Below are 17,469 nucleotides of genomic sequence, written 5' to 3'. Positions count from 1 at the left end.
GTTTTGTGAGGAGCAGCTGAGGGAACTGCAACCGTTCTGAGCCTGGAGCAAAGGAGACCTCCTTGCTCTCTGCAACCACCTCAAAGGAGGTTGAAGTGAGGTGAGGGTTGGTCTCTTTTCCCTAATGTCAGGCAACAAAACAAGTGGAAATGGCCTCAAGCTGTGCAAAGGGAGGTTTAGGTTAGATATTAGGAAAAAATATTTACTGTAAGAGCAGTCAGGTACTGGAACAGACTGCCCAGGAAGGTGTTCCAAGAAAGGTATAGACACAGCATTTGGAATATAATGTAACGGGCATGGTGGTCTTAGCTTGGCGTTTGGATTTGACGATCTTGGAAGTCTTTTCCAACCTTAATGCTTCTATGATTCATCACCAGCACCTACTGCACGATCACGCAAAACGTTTAGGCACCTGACTTACATGCCTCAAGCCGTAACGCAGAGAGAAGCCTGCCCAAAGCCTGTCCCTCTCGCTCTGCCGCCCTGCCCCTGTCCAAGCCCATGCCGACGCCTCGCAGCAGCAGCAGCACCCCCGCTCCAGAAGGGGCTGTCGCCAGCCGTCCCCCGCAGCGGCTCCCGCCAGCCGCCCGCCAATGAGCGGCCGCAGCGGGCGCGGGCAGGAAGCCGCGCGCGCACCTGCGGCGGGAGGGGGTCGGGCCGGGCTCCGCGCGCCGGGGCACGCGCGGGCGGGGCGGGGCGGTGCGGTGCGCTGCGGGCGGGGCCGGGCCGGGCAGTGACGCGGGCGCCGCGCGGCGTAAACAGCCCGGCGGCAGCGCGGCAAAGGGCTGCCTCCGTGCCGGCGCCGCTCCCGCCCGCCCGTCCGCGGGCCGAATGGGCTTCGCCGCTCGGGAGAACGGCGAGACAAGAGAGGCGAGGCTGGAGCTCCTCGGCGCAGCCGCCCCCAGGGGCTGAGGCCGCAGCCCGGCGCGGTTGGTGGGGACGGCGGCACTAAGAAGTACCCGAGGTCGATCTCGGGGCGGGAGCAACCGCCTCCGGCGGCACTTAGCGGTTAGGACGCCGTTGACGCGGCTGCCCGGTAGGGTCCGTGACGGTGGAGCCCGAGCAGCGGCGAGGACCGGGCGGTGAAGATGGCGACCCCAGGAATGGGCTGGCAGCAGCCGCAGCACAGCTACGGCGGCAGCTCCGCGCCCGGCGCGGGGAAGCTCGGCTCCGGTTCGGCCCAGCCGGGACTGGGCGCAGAACACAGCCCGGACCTGCATTTCAAAATGAGCAAGAAGATTGCCCAGCTCACTAAGGTGAGGAGCGTTCCCCCGCGCCGAGCTCTGCCCCCCGTTCCTTCCGCCTCTCGTTCTGTTTCCCTTAGCATCTTCCTGGCACTGAGGCAGAGATGCGACTGAGAGAGGCCGGTTTGTACCCGCGGAGGCTCAGCCCAGGGCGACTGCTTTGCCCCGGGAGAAGCCTCGGTCTCCCGAACACGCCGTGCCGGGTCCTGTGGTGGAAGCTCGGGCACACTGCAAATGTGGAGACCGGGAACGGCGGGTGTCAGGCGTGAGCCGTGCACTGTAACTGCCGCAGTACCGGTTCTTGGTTAGCTGTGTCCACATTCCTTCTGGCCCAGCCAGGTATTTGGCTATGTGGGAGTGATGCCTGGTTGTTAGGATGATCTTTGCTATGTAGGGTGAAAACTGTAGCTTCTTTGCAAACCGTTCAGATGTCAGTGATGCTGGCTTTCCTTTAGCTGAAGAGAAGTGCTGTTTTAAAGTGTCTGGTGTCTGGCAATACCCTGAATGCCTTGGGTGATGAGGAGGAAATGAGAGTATCTCTGCTCTTGTATTGCAGATTGAACGGATTCCATTAGGTCATCTCCAGGATAGGAAATACGTTGTGGCTTTGCTAAAGGTTGGGGTCAAACTACAAAGTGTTCTTAAAGTACACTATTAGGGTTTGTAGGCCCCACTTTTCAGCTGTGATTTTACTGAGAATAACTCGGAGAAATGCATTTGTGCTGCCATCTCTCTTGTCTGATGTTTAAGAGATAGGTGAACAGCATAGTGCAGGAAATGAAAGGCAGATCATTTTTATTAAAGCAGAAGAAACAGTTTTTGCCAAAAATGAAATAGCTAAGAGGTTTAAAGGTAATGTGAAAGCACTGTGGGAACTGCTAGTAATCTTCAAATGTATGCTAATATGGACGAAGGTGACATGTCATTGGAACTGAGAATGAAGATTGCTGGCAGTCTCTCAGCAGAGACAGTTCATATTTATGTACAGCTGATGCACTGTTGACTGTTTAAAAGGAGTATTTATCATGGCCCACCGTGTACCGTAATGCACTGGGAAACTGATGACTGAGGAGTGTTTCATCTTGCTTTTGAATTCATATTCCAGTTTCTTTATATGTTAACATTGTCAAAACTGAAATTGTAATTTCATAAGGAGAAAAGTAGAATTAAAATAACTTGAAGATTCTTTATTTCACTGCAGGTGCATATTAGGAATTAAAATATTATATGTGTTACTACGGACTCATGCTCCCTGAAAGCTGCAGAAAGCACTAGAGACTGGGTTTTAGACTTACTTTTTAACTCCGATTGCATATACAAGAGGCTACTTTCAAAGGATAATTTTGGTTTATGTGGGTGTCCTGTGATATCATTTCCCTTTCTTTCTCTAGGAATTTACTCAGTAGTTTATAGCAGATCTCAGAAGCAGTGTTTCCCTTTGGTTATGATCTCATTTCTACATGCCCATGAGTTCTGCATCACTGGGCATGTGCCCTTTGCTTTCTATTACAGTGTGATCTATCTTGAGGTGGATGGAAGCTGAAGATAGGTTTAAATGTGTGGTACTGGAATGTTTTGAACTTCTATATTGCACAACATGAAGAGATTGATTGCAAATACTGGTTTTATGAGGTATTTTGTGGCTCACAGTAGAATTCTTCTGAAATTGTAGAAATGTGTGTCTGTCCTGCCAAAGTCTTCAGAGTAGTGCAAACAAAAGCTATGAATTGCCTTCTCCCAAAATTCAAATCAGTACAAACTATGCTCTTGTATGGGGAGTTAATATATCAGTGAGAATGCTGAATGGAAGGTTGTATTTGTTTCTCAGTGATGTGCAGATTCTAGCAATGTTCTTGTTTGTGGTCTGTTTTCAAGTTGTAGGGAGAAAACTTGGAAAAGCAGCTTATCTTTTTACTGACTGGTGGTCTGGAGTAGAGCAATAGCAGTTGGAAGGGTCAGGTCCTACATTTCTGTTTGTTACTTGTCTTTTCAGAAACAGAGGCTTAGAAGTATAGGAACTCATGGGTAAAGTGTTACCTCAACTTTAGAACCTGCTCTAGACTCTGAAGCCTGACCCATTAGATGGTTGCAGAAATTAATCCTTGGAAAGGACTCAAGCTACAGGGGAAAATATAAATGTGATAGTTAATTTCTGTAAGTGAGACTTAACTGTCAGAGAAGAATTAACTTCACTTTGCAGTGGATTTCTGGAAATAAGCTGATGTGAAGATGTTAGAATATTTCTGTGAAAGTCTTTTGACCGAGTCCTTCTGTTCTAGCTTTGTCAAAAGCTTACTAAAGTATACAGAATTCCTTTTCAGTAAGCTAGGAACGTATTATTAAGAAAACCACTTCTTAAGTATATAAGGCTCTTCTTACTCACCTTCCAACTATTTTCCCCATTTGTCTTTTTCTCTTCAAACTCTTCTCTAATGAGTCTCTCAGCGGGTTTAGAGCTGGTCAGGTGCTTTACCAGGTCAAAACAAACCCATCAATATAGTCTAAATATGCATGGGATATTGTAAGAGTACATGTAGTTGAGTTACCCAATCAGCTCCTCTATTCTGACAAAACAAGTGTTGACTTAAGAGCTTATTTTTGCCTATAGTTAAAATGTTTGTGTTACAAGCTATGAGTAGCCACAGAAATAAATGCTTTCTCCACAGAAGGTGCAGGTCATTCATGAAGTAAATGTGAAATCCCCAAATTAGGATTCCTCTGTGATGGTTTTGCCTTATTTAGAGAGAATTTGGTGTTTCAGTCAAAACAATACAGAAACAGAAAGAAAAAGGCGAAATTTGTTTAATAACCAGATTTAATCAGTAATCCAGAGTGAGGCAAAAAGAAGGTACAAATCCATTTTGTAAAGCACAACACTTCTGAAGTGCTTAACCATATTTTTGTTTGGGTGGGGAGAAAAATCTTACTTGATTTAATATGCTTAATTCACAGGGGAAAGTAAAACAAGTAGCTAGAAATGCAGCTTTAAAAATGAAGAGATACTCCCATGTCATGTGTAGAGACTGGTAAATTGGAACTGAAGCAATTTTAGATCTTCCTCTTCAGTATAAGCTCTTTATTTTTAGGCGTTTTGGAAGATCTGTGTACCAGTTTGGGGATAAAGTAGCATCTGACACAAAGATTAAAGCCAACAAGAAATAAACTGCGCTTACGAGATTGCATAGATATGTCTGTACCTCTGCATGCTGGAGTGCTAATGCAGGGCTGAATTATGCCTGCTTGAGGTGGAAATATGCATATATATATTTGATAAGTTTGCATAAGACCACTGAAATAGAAAACAAAAGGCAAGTTGCTGCTATGTTTGCATGAGTAGGGGAGAATAGGCTTAGATTTTACAGTTAGCAGAAGTGGCTTCAGTTTGGATTGTTTTTTCTGTATGTGCTGTAGTTGGCAGGTTGAGCATTTGTGATCGATAAATCTACATCCTAAATGTGTTTGCCAAGTCTGTTGTGCAAAATTCTTGAAATAAACACAAATCTTTGACTTCTGTGGGATTAACTGCTGGGCACACGTGGGGATTGTGCAGTGGCAATCATAATTTATGTGGTTGTATGATGTTAGTTACAGAAGTGTTATGGTAACTGGAAGAGGTCTGCAGGTGATACACAGATCGGTGTATTTAGTAAAAAGCAAAAACTGTAGAACTCCCATGTATTCCCTTGGTACATACTTAGGGTTGGATAGTTCAGTTCTGGAAAAGCTCCAAAAAACCTCAGCTAGTTCAAAGGCTAAGGCAACAAAGTTAGCTGAGAAGCACCACAGTTCAGTGAACAAGAAATTAGACTGGGGTTCTCCTGGGACTAGAGGTCTGTTCTCAACTCTGCCATCACTGACTATGTGGTTTGGGAAATGGTTTGAGGTTGCTTTTAGTTATGGGTTGGTTTATTTGGGGGTTTTGGTGTTTCTTTCTTTGTTGTGGATTTTTGGAGGGGTTGTGGTGGTTTTGTTTGGGTGGGTTGGTTGGTTTGTTTTGGTGGGAGGAAGGCTAGTGTGTGTTTTCTTTGGGGTGTTTTTGTTGTTTGAGGACTGTGTGTGGTTGTTTCTTTTGGTGGTGGTTTTAAAACTCCACAATTTTCTCCTAAAGGGAAGTACTTGGAGAACTAGATATTAATGTGATAGTTGATACTTGGGAATATAGACAGTAAATTTATTTCAAAAAATAAAGAACAGAGTTGATGCTCTTAAATTCAGATGGTTATGCTTCTTTCTCTATGTACTTTTTTTCTTGAATGGTTAAAAGTTCTCTCTACACTATCAGAATGCAGTGCTATGGGGCTAAGAGCCATAGGGTTTAACTTACAGTAATGATTCTTAACAAAGTTTTTCCAGTGAAACTTTGTCCTTTGTCAGTGTTTATTTGGAAGTATTTTGCCCCAGGAAACAAAACTAAGCCCCCTGTAGAAGATTCACTGTTCACAGTGAGAAGAATGAGAGTCTAAACTCCGTAGAACTGTTTTGATGTTAGCTGTCATCATGTGGTAGTTTATGCCATTGACAGTTCTGTAAAAAGTTGAGTTGTAGTTTTTTAAGCAACCTCATGCCTTCTGCCATCTTTCCAATGTGTGCTAACATTGGCAGCAGGCCACTATTTGCTAACAGCTCTAGGATTTCATGAAAAGAGCTGAAATTTTGAGGCGGGTGTGATCTGACTGCATATTTAGATGTCACAGTTTTTGCATATGCTTCTGGCTGGTAACGTGGGAATAAGTAGTATGTTTTGTTATTACATAAAATAGAAGATAGGAAAATGTAATCCTAGATATTCTTTTACATTTCTCTGGAGATAGTTAATTTTGGTTTGTGTTAATTATGCCAGAGGTAGCTGCAGTCCCCTGAGAAGGGAGAGTCTGAAGACAGGAACTGACAGTATATTTAAAGCAGGTTTCTTAAGATTTTTCTTTTTTTCATCTCCATCTTCCTTGTCTGGCTATATGTGGTGCTCTCACTGTGTCCTAACTTTGTAATAGTCATGACCTTAGCAAAGGATGCTTGCAGAAGAATGGTTTGCTGTGCCGATGGTGATATTGGGGCAAAGGTGGGACTGGGTAAAAATGGCAGGGCTTTAATGCTGTCTGGTATAGTTCAGAAAAATTAAGTAGAGCTTTTAGGCTCTCAGAATATTCTTCAGACCTTAAATACAATCAACAGTTATTGTCTTCATCTGAATACTTTGTTTGAAGAACTTAGAATAGCTTTGAAGCAGCTGTGGTTTCTAATTTAGACCTGAAGAAATCTATCTAAAATATGGAAAGTAAAAGCAAAGTGAAGAAAGATTTGACAGCCCTGATATGAAGTCTAAGAACTCCTTTAATGCTGTTTATTCCTAGTCAGGACTCATTGAAAGAAGATGGTTGTTTTGATACCTTGAAGACCTCAGGACCATGTGTCTCTCATAGTTGTTCTGTTCACTCATGTTGCGCTTAGAAGGGCAGACTACAGGGTGCTGTGTGGACATAGAGTGAATGTATTTTAGAGTTCAGTGTAGTGGTTTGTGTGAATTAGGTCAGTGACTTCACAGCCTTATGTCACAAGACATTAAGAAGTAGGACATCAATGAAATGTTTCATATTCAAACAAAATACTGACAATTCCTTAACTTTGCACTTCCATAGCATTCATGGTTCACTACTAACTCAGGGTTCTTCTAGACCACTGCCAGCTCAATGTTTTAGAGAATTTTCTGTCCATATGTGTAACTGAAAGTGTGATGTTGCTGCAAAACTGTCTGATCACACAGTTCTGCAAACATTACAAGTTATTAAGATGAAAAGATCAGTACACTGGGGGGGAAACAATGAATACTATGATGTGGCACATAGAGATACGGTGTAGTGGTGGACTTGGCAGTGTTAGATACACAGTTGGCCTTGATGATCCCAGATTTTCCAGCCAAAATGATGCTGCAGTTCTTGATGTATCCTTCTACTCTATTGCTGTAAGTAAATAATACAGAGTTACAAGAACTAGAAAACTGTTAATTCCTGTGGCTCTAATGTGTACTTGAGCTGTTGCATGTAACACATCAGTATAACAAGGATATTTAAAGAAAACTTGAAAGAGGAGGCTTTCAGTACTGAGTTGAGTGTTTGTAATATGCCAAAATTTGAAAACTAAAGAACATTGAGGCCATAAATGTATCCTGATACTGCAAGATTGATAAAGTTTCAAATCTGTTAACCTTGAGCTGGTTTTTCACATGTGATGATATAAATCACATGGTGGGAGAAAGTTTTAAATTTACTTCCATGTGGAGTTCATTGGCAGCTGTTAGTTTTTTTTGGGCAAGTACTGCATTATGAAAAAAGCCTTTTGCTGTTATCTCACTTTAGATGAAATCAAGGAAGTGCCAGTTTACAGTTAAGAACATAATACTGAAATGCTTTTGTCCAGATGCAGAAGTTGTTGTAAACAGTCTTTATATATATTTGAAAAATAAAGTAATTGAAGTTTATGTAGTTTTGCAAGGTATTTGTAGTTTGATTTCTTGGCACTTATAAATTAGTATGGCCACAGCACTTTGAAGTGCTCAATCCTGCAGGGAGTTCTGATTTATCAGGTTTTCATAAAAACATGTCAGCAGAAGACAGTCTTGGGTTTGGTATGTGAAGTCCCCTGAATGTGCACAGAGGTTGTTTCAAAATGATGAGGTTTACCACTTCAGTAACAGTCAAATTGCAATTTAATCTTAGCAGTAGCTCTGTGTGGTGTTCCACCGTAGTAAAGCTACATTCAGTAACAGCGTTGTTTGTATTTGGCAATGTATTATCCTGCAATCTGCTGGTGTCATGTACTGCATTTTTTTTCATGTCTAGAAGTAGAATTAGATGTGTACTGCATCTGGTACATGAGTATGAATGTTATTTGTCAAGTCACTGCAATGGTACAGTAACTGCCAGCCTGAAGTAGCCACTGCAATTCTTTCAATCTCTCACTCTTAAAACTTGGACTTTGGCTTTAATAAGAAAGCTATTTTGTCAGTGTTTACCCTACCCCTCAAAGACCCCATACAGGAAAAACTTCACCTTCCTGTTAACTGTGTAGAGGAGGGGGACAATTCCTTCAATAATCACTTTTTCTTGCTGTTTGCAGGCTTATTGCTAAATCTAGCAAATCTCAACATAACATTATTAAATCAGAAGTGCATGACTCTTGGCTGATACAAGTTTGGCAGTAGTAAGCCAGACTTCTGCATATTGTTCTAATGACTGATGTCATACCAATAACCAAAGGCACTGCTTTCTAAAAATAACCAGAAGGAACAAAAACAGTCTGAAGCTACTCCCCATCTTGTCCTACTTAATGCATATTACCTAGTTCTTTTTCCTCAGTCAGGCTTTTCAAACTGAATCTGGAAGGCTGTGAGGAGAAACAACCTTTTGCTGAGGTTGTCACTTGGCAAAGCTGAAAATGACAGCCTTTAAAAATAGCTGCTGTTAAAAAGTTCATGAAGTCCTCCTTGTTCCAGATGCCTCCATTAAGTGAAAGGCAGCCTTTTAGCTAGAAGTGATAAGATTATGAGAAATACATGTTTAGCATAATCTCATGAAAAGAGAAATCTTTCCAGACAGTTTCCTAGAATTTCATTTCTAGCAATCTGAATAGTAATGTGGTTAGAAACCAGGTGTGCTATAATCCAGAGATTCATAATTGAACAAGTTATTTGCTCACAATGTGACTGAAAGCTATAACTTCTAGTAAAGGGTGTCTGACACTGCCTCCTCACATCAAGTATTTTGCAGTATAAATGCTGATCTGTTTGGATGGGTTGTACTAAAATCTATTTCAGTAATCTTCTGTGACTTTTTTTTTGTCCTGTTAGTTTGACAATTGAAAATGGTATTTTAGTTCTGCAATCAAGATTGGGGAAAGAACTTTGGGTTTGGGTTTTTGTTTTAAATCTATTTTGTGTAATTGAGTTTAGCTTTCATGCTTTTTAAAGCTGCAAAGTTTATTTGTAGCTGGTAGTAATAGGTAGTTAAAAATGTGTTTGCAGGCTCAGAAAAGGGAATTAAATACATGGAAAATTGGTCTGTCTTTTTAATATTCATCACTATTGCCAACACAGTAGTGTTTAATGTCTCCAGTACTTACTTATATTAAAAAATAATAAATACTTTCTGTGTTATGTCACTGGGTAGTAAAACAGGAAATTTCTGCACCATTATTTTGGTTGAGTTGTTCACTAGATTTCCACATGGTATTTAACATAGCATTAACTTAGTTCCATTAAGTTCACATGTTATAAAAATCAGTCCCACTTCTTTCTTATTTTTACCTTTTGCTTCTTAGAAGCATGTAGTTTATGCTGAGATTTGCTAAAATATGTCCTGAAATAAGAAGTGGCCTTTGGCAGGGAGGACAGTTTACTTTGTTCTCTGAGCTGATCTAGATATGTTCCATAGCCATTCTCTACTCTTGTGGTTTTTGTCTTGACTTGCTCTATTTCTAGGCTCTGCTTCATGCCTCAACTGACGGTGCAGACCATTTGCATTTTGATGTGTTGGGTATATTCTGCCTCACCTCCTAATGCATGCGATGATAATTCTTGTCATTTTTGTTGGGGCAGGCACTACTATTAAATACCTTTGCACCTTGTGTGCAAAGAGCCTGGAGTAAGCTTAGCTCCTGTTGGCTTGTGTTATTTTCCATAGCTATGAGCTGACACTCTAACCTGTATTCCATAGCCTGGAATAAATCGCTCCCTTTTTCACATAGTTTTTTGTGTAATAAACCTTTTTTACCCCCTTCTTTCTGGCAACTGAAAATGTTTTATGTTTGATTTTGTTCTTGTGAGTCTGTGATCCCTGTTCCTGAAGGAAGCTAGATTTCCTGCTTTTGGACACTGTTGTGTTGGTCGAAGTTGGAGATGGAAGTGTCATGTCCTATTGTTGCAAGATGTATATGTTCCTGTATCTGCCTATAGGAAATTCTGGCTCCTTAAACTGAAGTCCTGACTGTCATGCCCCAATGAATGGCTGGCTTAATGGCCATGGTGGTGTCAGGTTAATGGTTGGACTTGATCTTAGAGGCCTTTTCAAACCAAAAGAGTTCTCTGATTCGATTTGGTTCTAGATTTGCTACTAATTCTTGAGCATCTTCTGTTCTTGCGTACAGAAAATGAATTTTTATAGGGTATTGTGGAAGAGAGAAGTTGTTTTCAGTGGACAGAAAGAAATAAAGAGAACCTTCTCCTGTGGGAAGGAAAGCTCCAGCATTCGGTGCAAGGATTGAAAGCATTCTCAAGTTCAGCCACGGGGACTGACTTGCCGCCGCTGTCCGTGGTGCTGAGCCTGGCCGCGCCAGTGGGCGACAGCTGCCGTGGTGCTGAACGCGGCCTCGGCACGTTCGCTTCTCTGCACAGGAGACAGAATCACTGAACGGCTTCACTTGGAAGGGTCCTTCAAGATGATCTAGTTCCAACCCTCTGCATGGGTCTCACTACATCAGGTTGCCTAAAGTCTCATCCAGTCTAGTCACAAGTATTTAGAGGAATCAGGTGTCCACAGCTTCTGTGGGCAGCCCATTCCAGTGCCTCACAGTGAAGAACTTTAGTGTCTAATCTGAATCTACCCTACTGTAGTTTAAAACCCTCAGCCCTTGTCCTCTCACCACAGGCCCTTATTAGTAATCACTCTCCTGCTTGCTTGTAGGAGTGTGTGGAGTCAATCTCTTTTTGGTGGTCTACAGCAGTAAGACAGGGAGTAACAGCTACAAACTGGAACAGAGAAGGTTTCACCTCAATATGAGGAGAAATTTCTTTACAGTGAGGGTGACAGACCACTGGAACAGGCTGGCCAGAGAGATTGTGGAGTCTCCTCCTTTGGAGACTTTGCAGACCTTCCTGTATGTGTTTCTGTGTGAACTATCCTAGATGATCCTGCCTGGCAGAGGGGTGGAACTTGATCTCTGGAGGTTGGCGATCCCCAAGCTAGATTACCTCAAACCTCTAAAGTTCTGTGATTTTTGTAGGCTCCCTTCAGCTGCTGGAATGTCAAAAGCAAGTGAGTTTTACTTCCAGTGATGCAGACCAGTATGCTTCCCTGATAGCACAATCTCTTTGGAGGCTCATCTCGCACAACTACAGTTGCCCAGTGCTTCTATGTAGTCAGCAGGGAGCTGTAACATTGACTGCATTGAACACCAGTGGGCAAGTACATTGACTTCTCCAAAAATGTGTTCCATGTTGTTTTTTAGTGCCTCCCCAGAAGTTTGACAGAAAGACAGAAGTGAAGATAAAAATGGCCATTAGTGTTTTTCAGGGACTTCTGGTAGTTATCAAATCAAAAGTTTGAGAATATGAGTGGTTGCATTTAGAGTCAGAACTCTAGAAGAGAGGCTCAAGTTTGGTGTCCTAAGCTGACTTGGGGTAAATGCAACACAAATCTTGATTATTTCCTTCCAGATTTATACTTGCTTTAATTCAGTTCTGAAATAGTGGCTTTCTAAACCTTATAAGGTGTTGGGTTTTTTCAAGTTGGAAATGCAGTTGTCATAAAACTCATTAAAGGTTTATATTGTGATTTTTGGATATTACCCAAATCATCTTGAAATGAAAACCTCTTGTAATTCTTGAAAGAGGAAACTGCATCTTGTAATAACAGAATGTTTTCAGTTTTAGTTAAAACCAGCAATATGCATCTCAAAGTTCAATGCCTTGTGTTTAAATCACTGACTCTCCATTTGACTGTCACTGCTTTTTATTTTGGGAAGCTTTGTCCTCTGTGTTGTGCACTGAAGAGAAAATGTACTTGCTTGTGTATGGAACAATACTTGTGGAGTGAAGATCTTTGCTATGTTGTTTTTTCTGTTGTGCCAAGGGCACACTGCTGTTATCTCCTCAATACAAAGTCAGTTGCTCAGCTCAAGAGAACTTTCCAGTCCATTGTTCACAGTCTAAATACCCACAAACAAATGCAACACAAATCTGCTGCCTTAAATTTCTCCAGGGATCTCTATACCTGAAAGACTCAGATAAAATATGCAAATATTGCAGAATTAATTCTGTAAGGAAGTGCAGCTCGGTGCCTGAGACGCGTCTTGGAGTAGCCCTTTGGCCTATTCTGTATTCCTTGCAGCAATTTCAGGTCTAATTATAAAGCAAATGTGTCAACTATATTCTAGATAGATGATTAGAAGGGAAACGGGATTCTTTCTCACCAGGAGGCAGATGGGGAAATTTGTGCATCTGTCACTAAATCTTTTTTCCTTTCTTCAGTATGCTTCTCAAGATTTAACTGTATTAGGAAATGGCCTGAAGCTAACCACACTGCAGATTTGGGATGTTATTTCTGACATAACCTGACTGATAGAGGTTAACATGTCAGAACTTAAGAGGGAGGCTGACTGAGTGCAGGTACTGCCACCTCTCTCCCAGCGCAAGGGCACTGAGTGGCAGTTGTGTCTGTTAAGCCAGTCTGTACCAGGAAGTAGTTCACCAAGGCTGTGTGCAGAATTGATTCCTAAGCTAGGCTCTTAGTTTTCTGAGTACCTTTTATCACAGTGGAATTTCCTATCATACTTCCCCTTTGATCAACTCTTACATATTCTCTTCTGCACTCTAATTCAAGTCAGATTTATTGCTTGACAACTTGGAGCATAATGCATAGCTGTTTTGAGGCACTTGTTTGCCTCTTACGACAGTTGGGGGTTGTGCTATTTGAGAGTCTGCATAGGCTATATCAGATGTTGAAACGTGAATGTTTTGGTGGTTACACCACCACAGTTTATGCTTTCCCTGTGCTTGTTTTCTATAGAAATCATGTAGCCTAGTAGACTGCATAGCTTATTTTTAGATGTTAGTTCTCTATCCTTAGGCAACTGGGGCAGGGTAGAAGCTGAAGCTATGAGGCAGGTTTCGCTTCTTGACATGTGTAGGATACAAGGGTATAGATTAGAGAGCTTCAACATTAACAGCTCATTACATATCTTGCTTTCTGAAGCACAGTTAGAGTATTACCAGACCTGAATCTTCTCTGATACGGCTTAAGAGCCTTGCAAGGAAGCTTGTGTCACTTCCCTGCAGATGTTCACAAAGCATTGACAACTTCAGTTTCCTTTTTCTGCATGGCCTGAGAAACTCACTGGTCAGATTTCTTTTATGTTGGTTCTTAGTATTTTGCAATGGAGTAGAAACTAAGTCCAATTCCTGGTAATAAGATGGAATTTGTGGTTACTTAATGCTTTGGTAATCAGTTCATACCTGATTTCTGATGCTTTTTGGAATCTTTCTTTGGGCTTGGGGGCATGTTCCTTCTTACGGTACACCAATATCACTAAGGTTCTATCTTAATGACATGAGTGAATTCATTGGAAACTCTGCACTGACTTCTAGTGCGTTTTATGTCCTGTCTCTCTGACTGAAGACTGCCCAAAATACAGGAGAAGTATTTAAAATTTAATGAAAATTAAGAAGTTGTCTGTAGAAGGACACATTTCTGAACTGTACAAAGATCTGTTGATGTGCACTAAGCTTGTTAATTTTAATGGGCTTTTTATCATAAATAGCTTTACACTTACATGGAGGAGGTGTTGTTTTGGAAGCTGTGTCATACACAACCTTTCTAACCCTTGAACTCTAGGTAGAATGCCATGGAAGTTCTATTAAAGTATAGGTAAGAATTAGGGAGAGAATCTACCAAAAGCAGTATGAAAATCTGTCATTTTTGATTAGTACTTTTTCTGACTGGGTTAAGGGAAGACCAGCTTAATTACTAGAGGTAGATGTGCTTACTGTTTTTGAAGAGACACAGCTACATTTTTGATAGCTAACATGGAAACTGGACCTTGAAAAAGTGTTAAGAGAACTTCAGCACATTTGTTGTCCACTGCTAAATGTTTTAGTCTGAGAAGCAAACTGTTCTATATGGCCCCTTAAAAAGTTAAGGCATCATTTATCATAGAATCGCAGAATGGGTTTAGGTTGGAAGATACCTTCAAGACCATCTAGTTCCAACACCCCTGCCATGACCATGAGCATCTACTAGAGTGAGCTGCTGAAGGCCCTGTCCAACCTGGCCTTGAACAGCTCCAGGGAGTGTTTACAATCCTGTTGAATGAAAACTGGTCTCTTGGAAGCTGAGTTGAACACAGAACAGTTTGACAATGTACGTCAGAATAATTTCTCGGTAACTTATGGCTGCTTTTTTTGTGTGGCTTATGAAAATAAATCTTAAATCTTTTTCTTAACTAATGGTTTATTTTGTGATATGCCACCAATTTAGCTATTTTCTGCTTCTGTTTTCATAGGGAACTGAAGACTTTTTTCAGTAGTAGTTGGAACTAGGTGTATTTATTTGAGAGACTGAGTATATGTAAACTGACATGTGCGTGATGCAGACCTGTAGCCACCTCAGGGCCACAGGCCTTGAGCTAATTATTTAATGTGGGGCTGCACACAAGTGCTCAGTAATTCCTTTTTCCTGCAAATCTACTTAATTTATGTGTTCCTTGATTTAAGGTTGCCACTATTTTGTCATCTGCTGAATTCTAAAAAGTGAAAGTATGATGAAGAAAGAGGGCTTTCTGCCTTTCCTTTAATTATCTTTGTTTGGTTACCTAGCACAGATTTTCTTCTTGGGATAATTTACCAGACCCAAAATTTGAGGTGTTCATGAAGGTTCTTACTTGTCTGACCCATATGATGTGAGCAGTTTTTTTCCTTGAAGTGAAAAATTCTGAGTAGTTTTACTACAGACTTCTGTATGATGGATTGCTGGGAGTAGGAGTTCATGTCTCCCATTTAATGTGGAATGAAGCAAGCATTATAAAAGAGGCAAATCTAGGAAATTGCTGCAATTTAAATTCTCTTAAAATAAGCTTCTTCTAGCTGCTAAGCAGAAGCAATGGTAGAAGCCTTTATTACAATTGTATGGGATGGCGTTTGAGGAATATTCAGTAGTGTGGCTTTCTGGAAGATTGTCACTGAAGTGCAGATCTAACTGGGAAACCATAACAAGGAAATAGAAATGTTGAAGTAGTAACTGAAGGTTCAAGTTGAGAAGCCACAGGATTCCACCTACTGCATTTAATGGGGTGAATGGAGAAGAGATGGTATAGGATGAAGCTATATAAGTTCCTGCTTTTATCAGAGCATCAGTCTTCTTGCAGATCTGTAACAGAGATACTATTATTTTCCTACTTAAGTGTGCATAGTCTTTCATTATTTTCTTTTCTCTTTTTATTTATTGAATAGTTCAGGAAACTCCTGGTGGAAGGAGATGCACACACTTTCCTAGTCTCCATCAAGATACTTTGAAACCTGTTCCATTCTTTTTTAGTAGAACTTGTAATGGAAATGTAGAAATATTATCTCTTCTCTGCTGGTTGTCATATGCCTGTGTTTTCTCCAGGAGTGTGCTGCACAAACAGGCATTGAAGTGAATTGACAACTGTCTGAGCTGAGGGGCTTAAAAATAGGATGGTTAGCAGCATGAGGCCTAGCTGGAGCCAGGCAAGTAGTGTAGTCCAGAGACTGATACTGAAGGCAGCATTGTTTATCATCTTTGTTAGTGACCTGGATGATGACACAGAGCACTCATTCAGTGGGTTCCTAGACAATGCAAAACTGGGACAAGTGGTTGCTGAAGCACATGGGTGGGCTGCTATTCAGAGCTGGACAGGCTAGAGAAATGCACTGACAGCAACCTCATGCAAAGTTGTGCATCTGGGGCAGCATAACAAGTCCGTCGTTGGAATTGACTGGCTGGAAAGCAGCTCTACAGAAAAGGCCCTGGGGTTCTGACAGCCCCAAGTTGAATATGAGCCAGCAATGTGCCTTTGTGGCAAAGGCAGCCAGCAGCATACTGCTCTGCATTAGGAAGAGCATTGCCAGCAGCTCAAGGGAGCTGATCCTTCCCCTCTGTTCAGCACTGGTGACACACCTGAAGTGCTACATCCAGCTCTGGATTTCCAGTGAGAGAGACACAGACATTCTGGAGCATGTCCAGCAAAGGCCACTAAGGTGATTAAAAGACTGGACCATCTGTCATGCTAGGAGAGGCAGAGGGCTGACACTATTTAGCCTGGAGAAGAGAAAGCTCAGGGGGATCTTGGGAATGTGTGCATGTACCAGATGGTAGGGAGAAAAGGCATATTCTTAGTGATGCCTTATGAAAAGAGGAGGCAATAGCCACAAAACTAAACATAAGAAATTCACTTTAAACATAAGAAAGCACTTCTGCTGTGAAGATGGTCAAATACCAGAACAGATTGGCCAGAGAGATTGAGAAGTTTCCTTTGGAGATATTCAAAACCCACCTGAGTAAGGCCCAGCACAGGCTGTTCCCTGGCTGCCTTGAGCAGGGGACACTGGGCGAGATGACCTCCAGAGGGGCATTCCAACTACAGCTCTTCTGTGATTCTGTGTACATGTTGTTTCTGTAGTGGTTAGTGTGCCAAACCTTTCAGTCCTTGGTGGGAAAGGACAAAACCAAGGTCCAGTACTGTGTATATCCAGAGAGATAGCTAGGAATTAGAACTGATTTTATTGTCTAATAGATACTGCAGCCTACTGGAAAGTATCCCAGTGGGCCATAGTGAACTTGTCCTAGATTCATTTCAGGCTTTGAGAATAAACTTGGATTCCCAAGTGGTGTGATTTGAACAAAAGTGACTGTGCCACTTGCTTTGCTGACTTTATGGTTTTGCTCCTATAACCAACAACAAAGAGTAGAAGCTTAGTAATCAGTCCTTAGTTTGAACATAATGGTTTATGGTTTTGGTTAAAGTATGTCTATTTTTTTGTAGAGAAAGGGAAGATAAGTTACTTCAAAACACTACATTTCTGGGGAAGTGGCTCCATTTCTTCTACAGATACTAAAAAATCCAGACACAGACAAGTTCCTAGTTAGAGCTTTCTTTTTTGATTCTGGCGAATTTACATTTACCATTAAACTTTCAGTGATGATTTGGGCATTAAGGCCTTCCATAAAGGTAAAGAAAGTAGTGTAGATAAAAGTACCAGACTGGGAGTCCTATAGTGTGTGCTTTTCCACTAATGATTCTTTCTTGTATAGCTGCATGCTTCTTTGGGAAGACTGCATAATTTTCTTTCTTACAAACAAGTCTGGGAAGTAGAGAGACAACTATGGACAAGAAGTGGGTCTGTTCTCCAGCATGCTATTCAAACCACTGCTGACAAATTCCTTTGTTCCATAGAGGCCATGTGGTGCATTTCTGTCTGAATATTCTCTTGTTGTGAGTA

General features: G+C 41.6%; 1 protein-coding gene across 1 annotated transcript in view; it reads left to right on the top strand.

Moving 5' to 3' along the window:
- The first annotated feature begins 770 nt into the window (after window positions 1–770).
- FAM184A (family with sequence similarity 184 member A) overlaps window positions 771–17,469 on the top strand; it is a 65,371-nt gene continuing 48,672 nt past the window's right edge. The window contains exon 1 of the mRNA XM_064170398.1: window positions 771–1,256. Coding sequence (XP_064026468.1) covers window positions 1,089–1,256 — 168 coding nt within the window. The 5' untranslated portion in view covers window positions 771–1,088. The remainder of the gene's footprint in view (window positions 1,257–17,469) is intronic.

The sequence above is a fragment of the Pogoniulus pusillus genome, chromosome 33 (assembly GCF_015220805.1).
Source record: "Pogoniulus pusillus isolate bPogPus1 chromosome 33, bPogPus1.pri, whole genome shotgun sequence".
Taxonomy (NCBI): domain Eukaryota; kingdom Metazoa; phylum Chordata; class Aves; order Piciformes; family Lybiidae; genus Pogoniulus; species Pogoniulus pusillus.
Note: the sequence above shows the minus strand (reverse complement) of the source record. Positions and strands in the feature narration are given on the sequence as shown.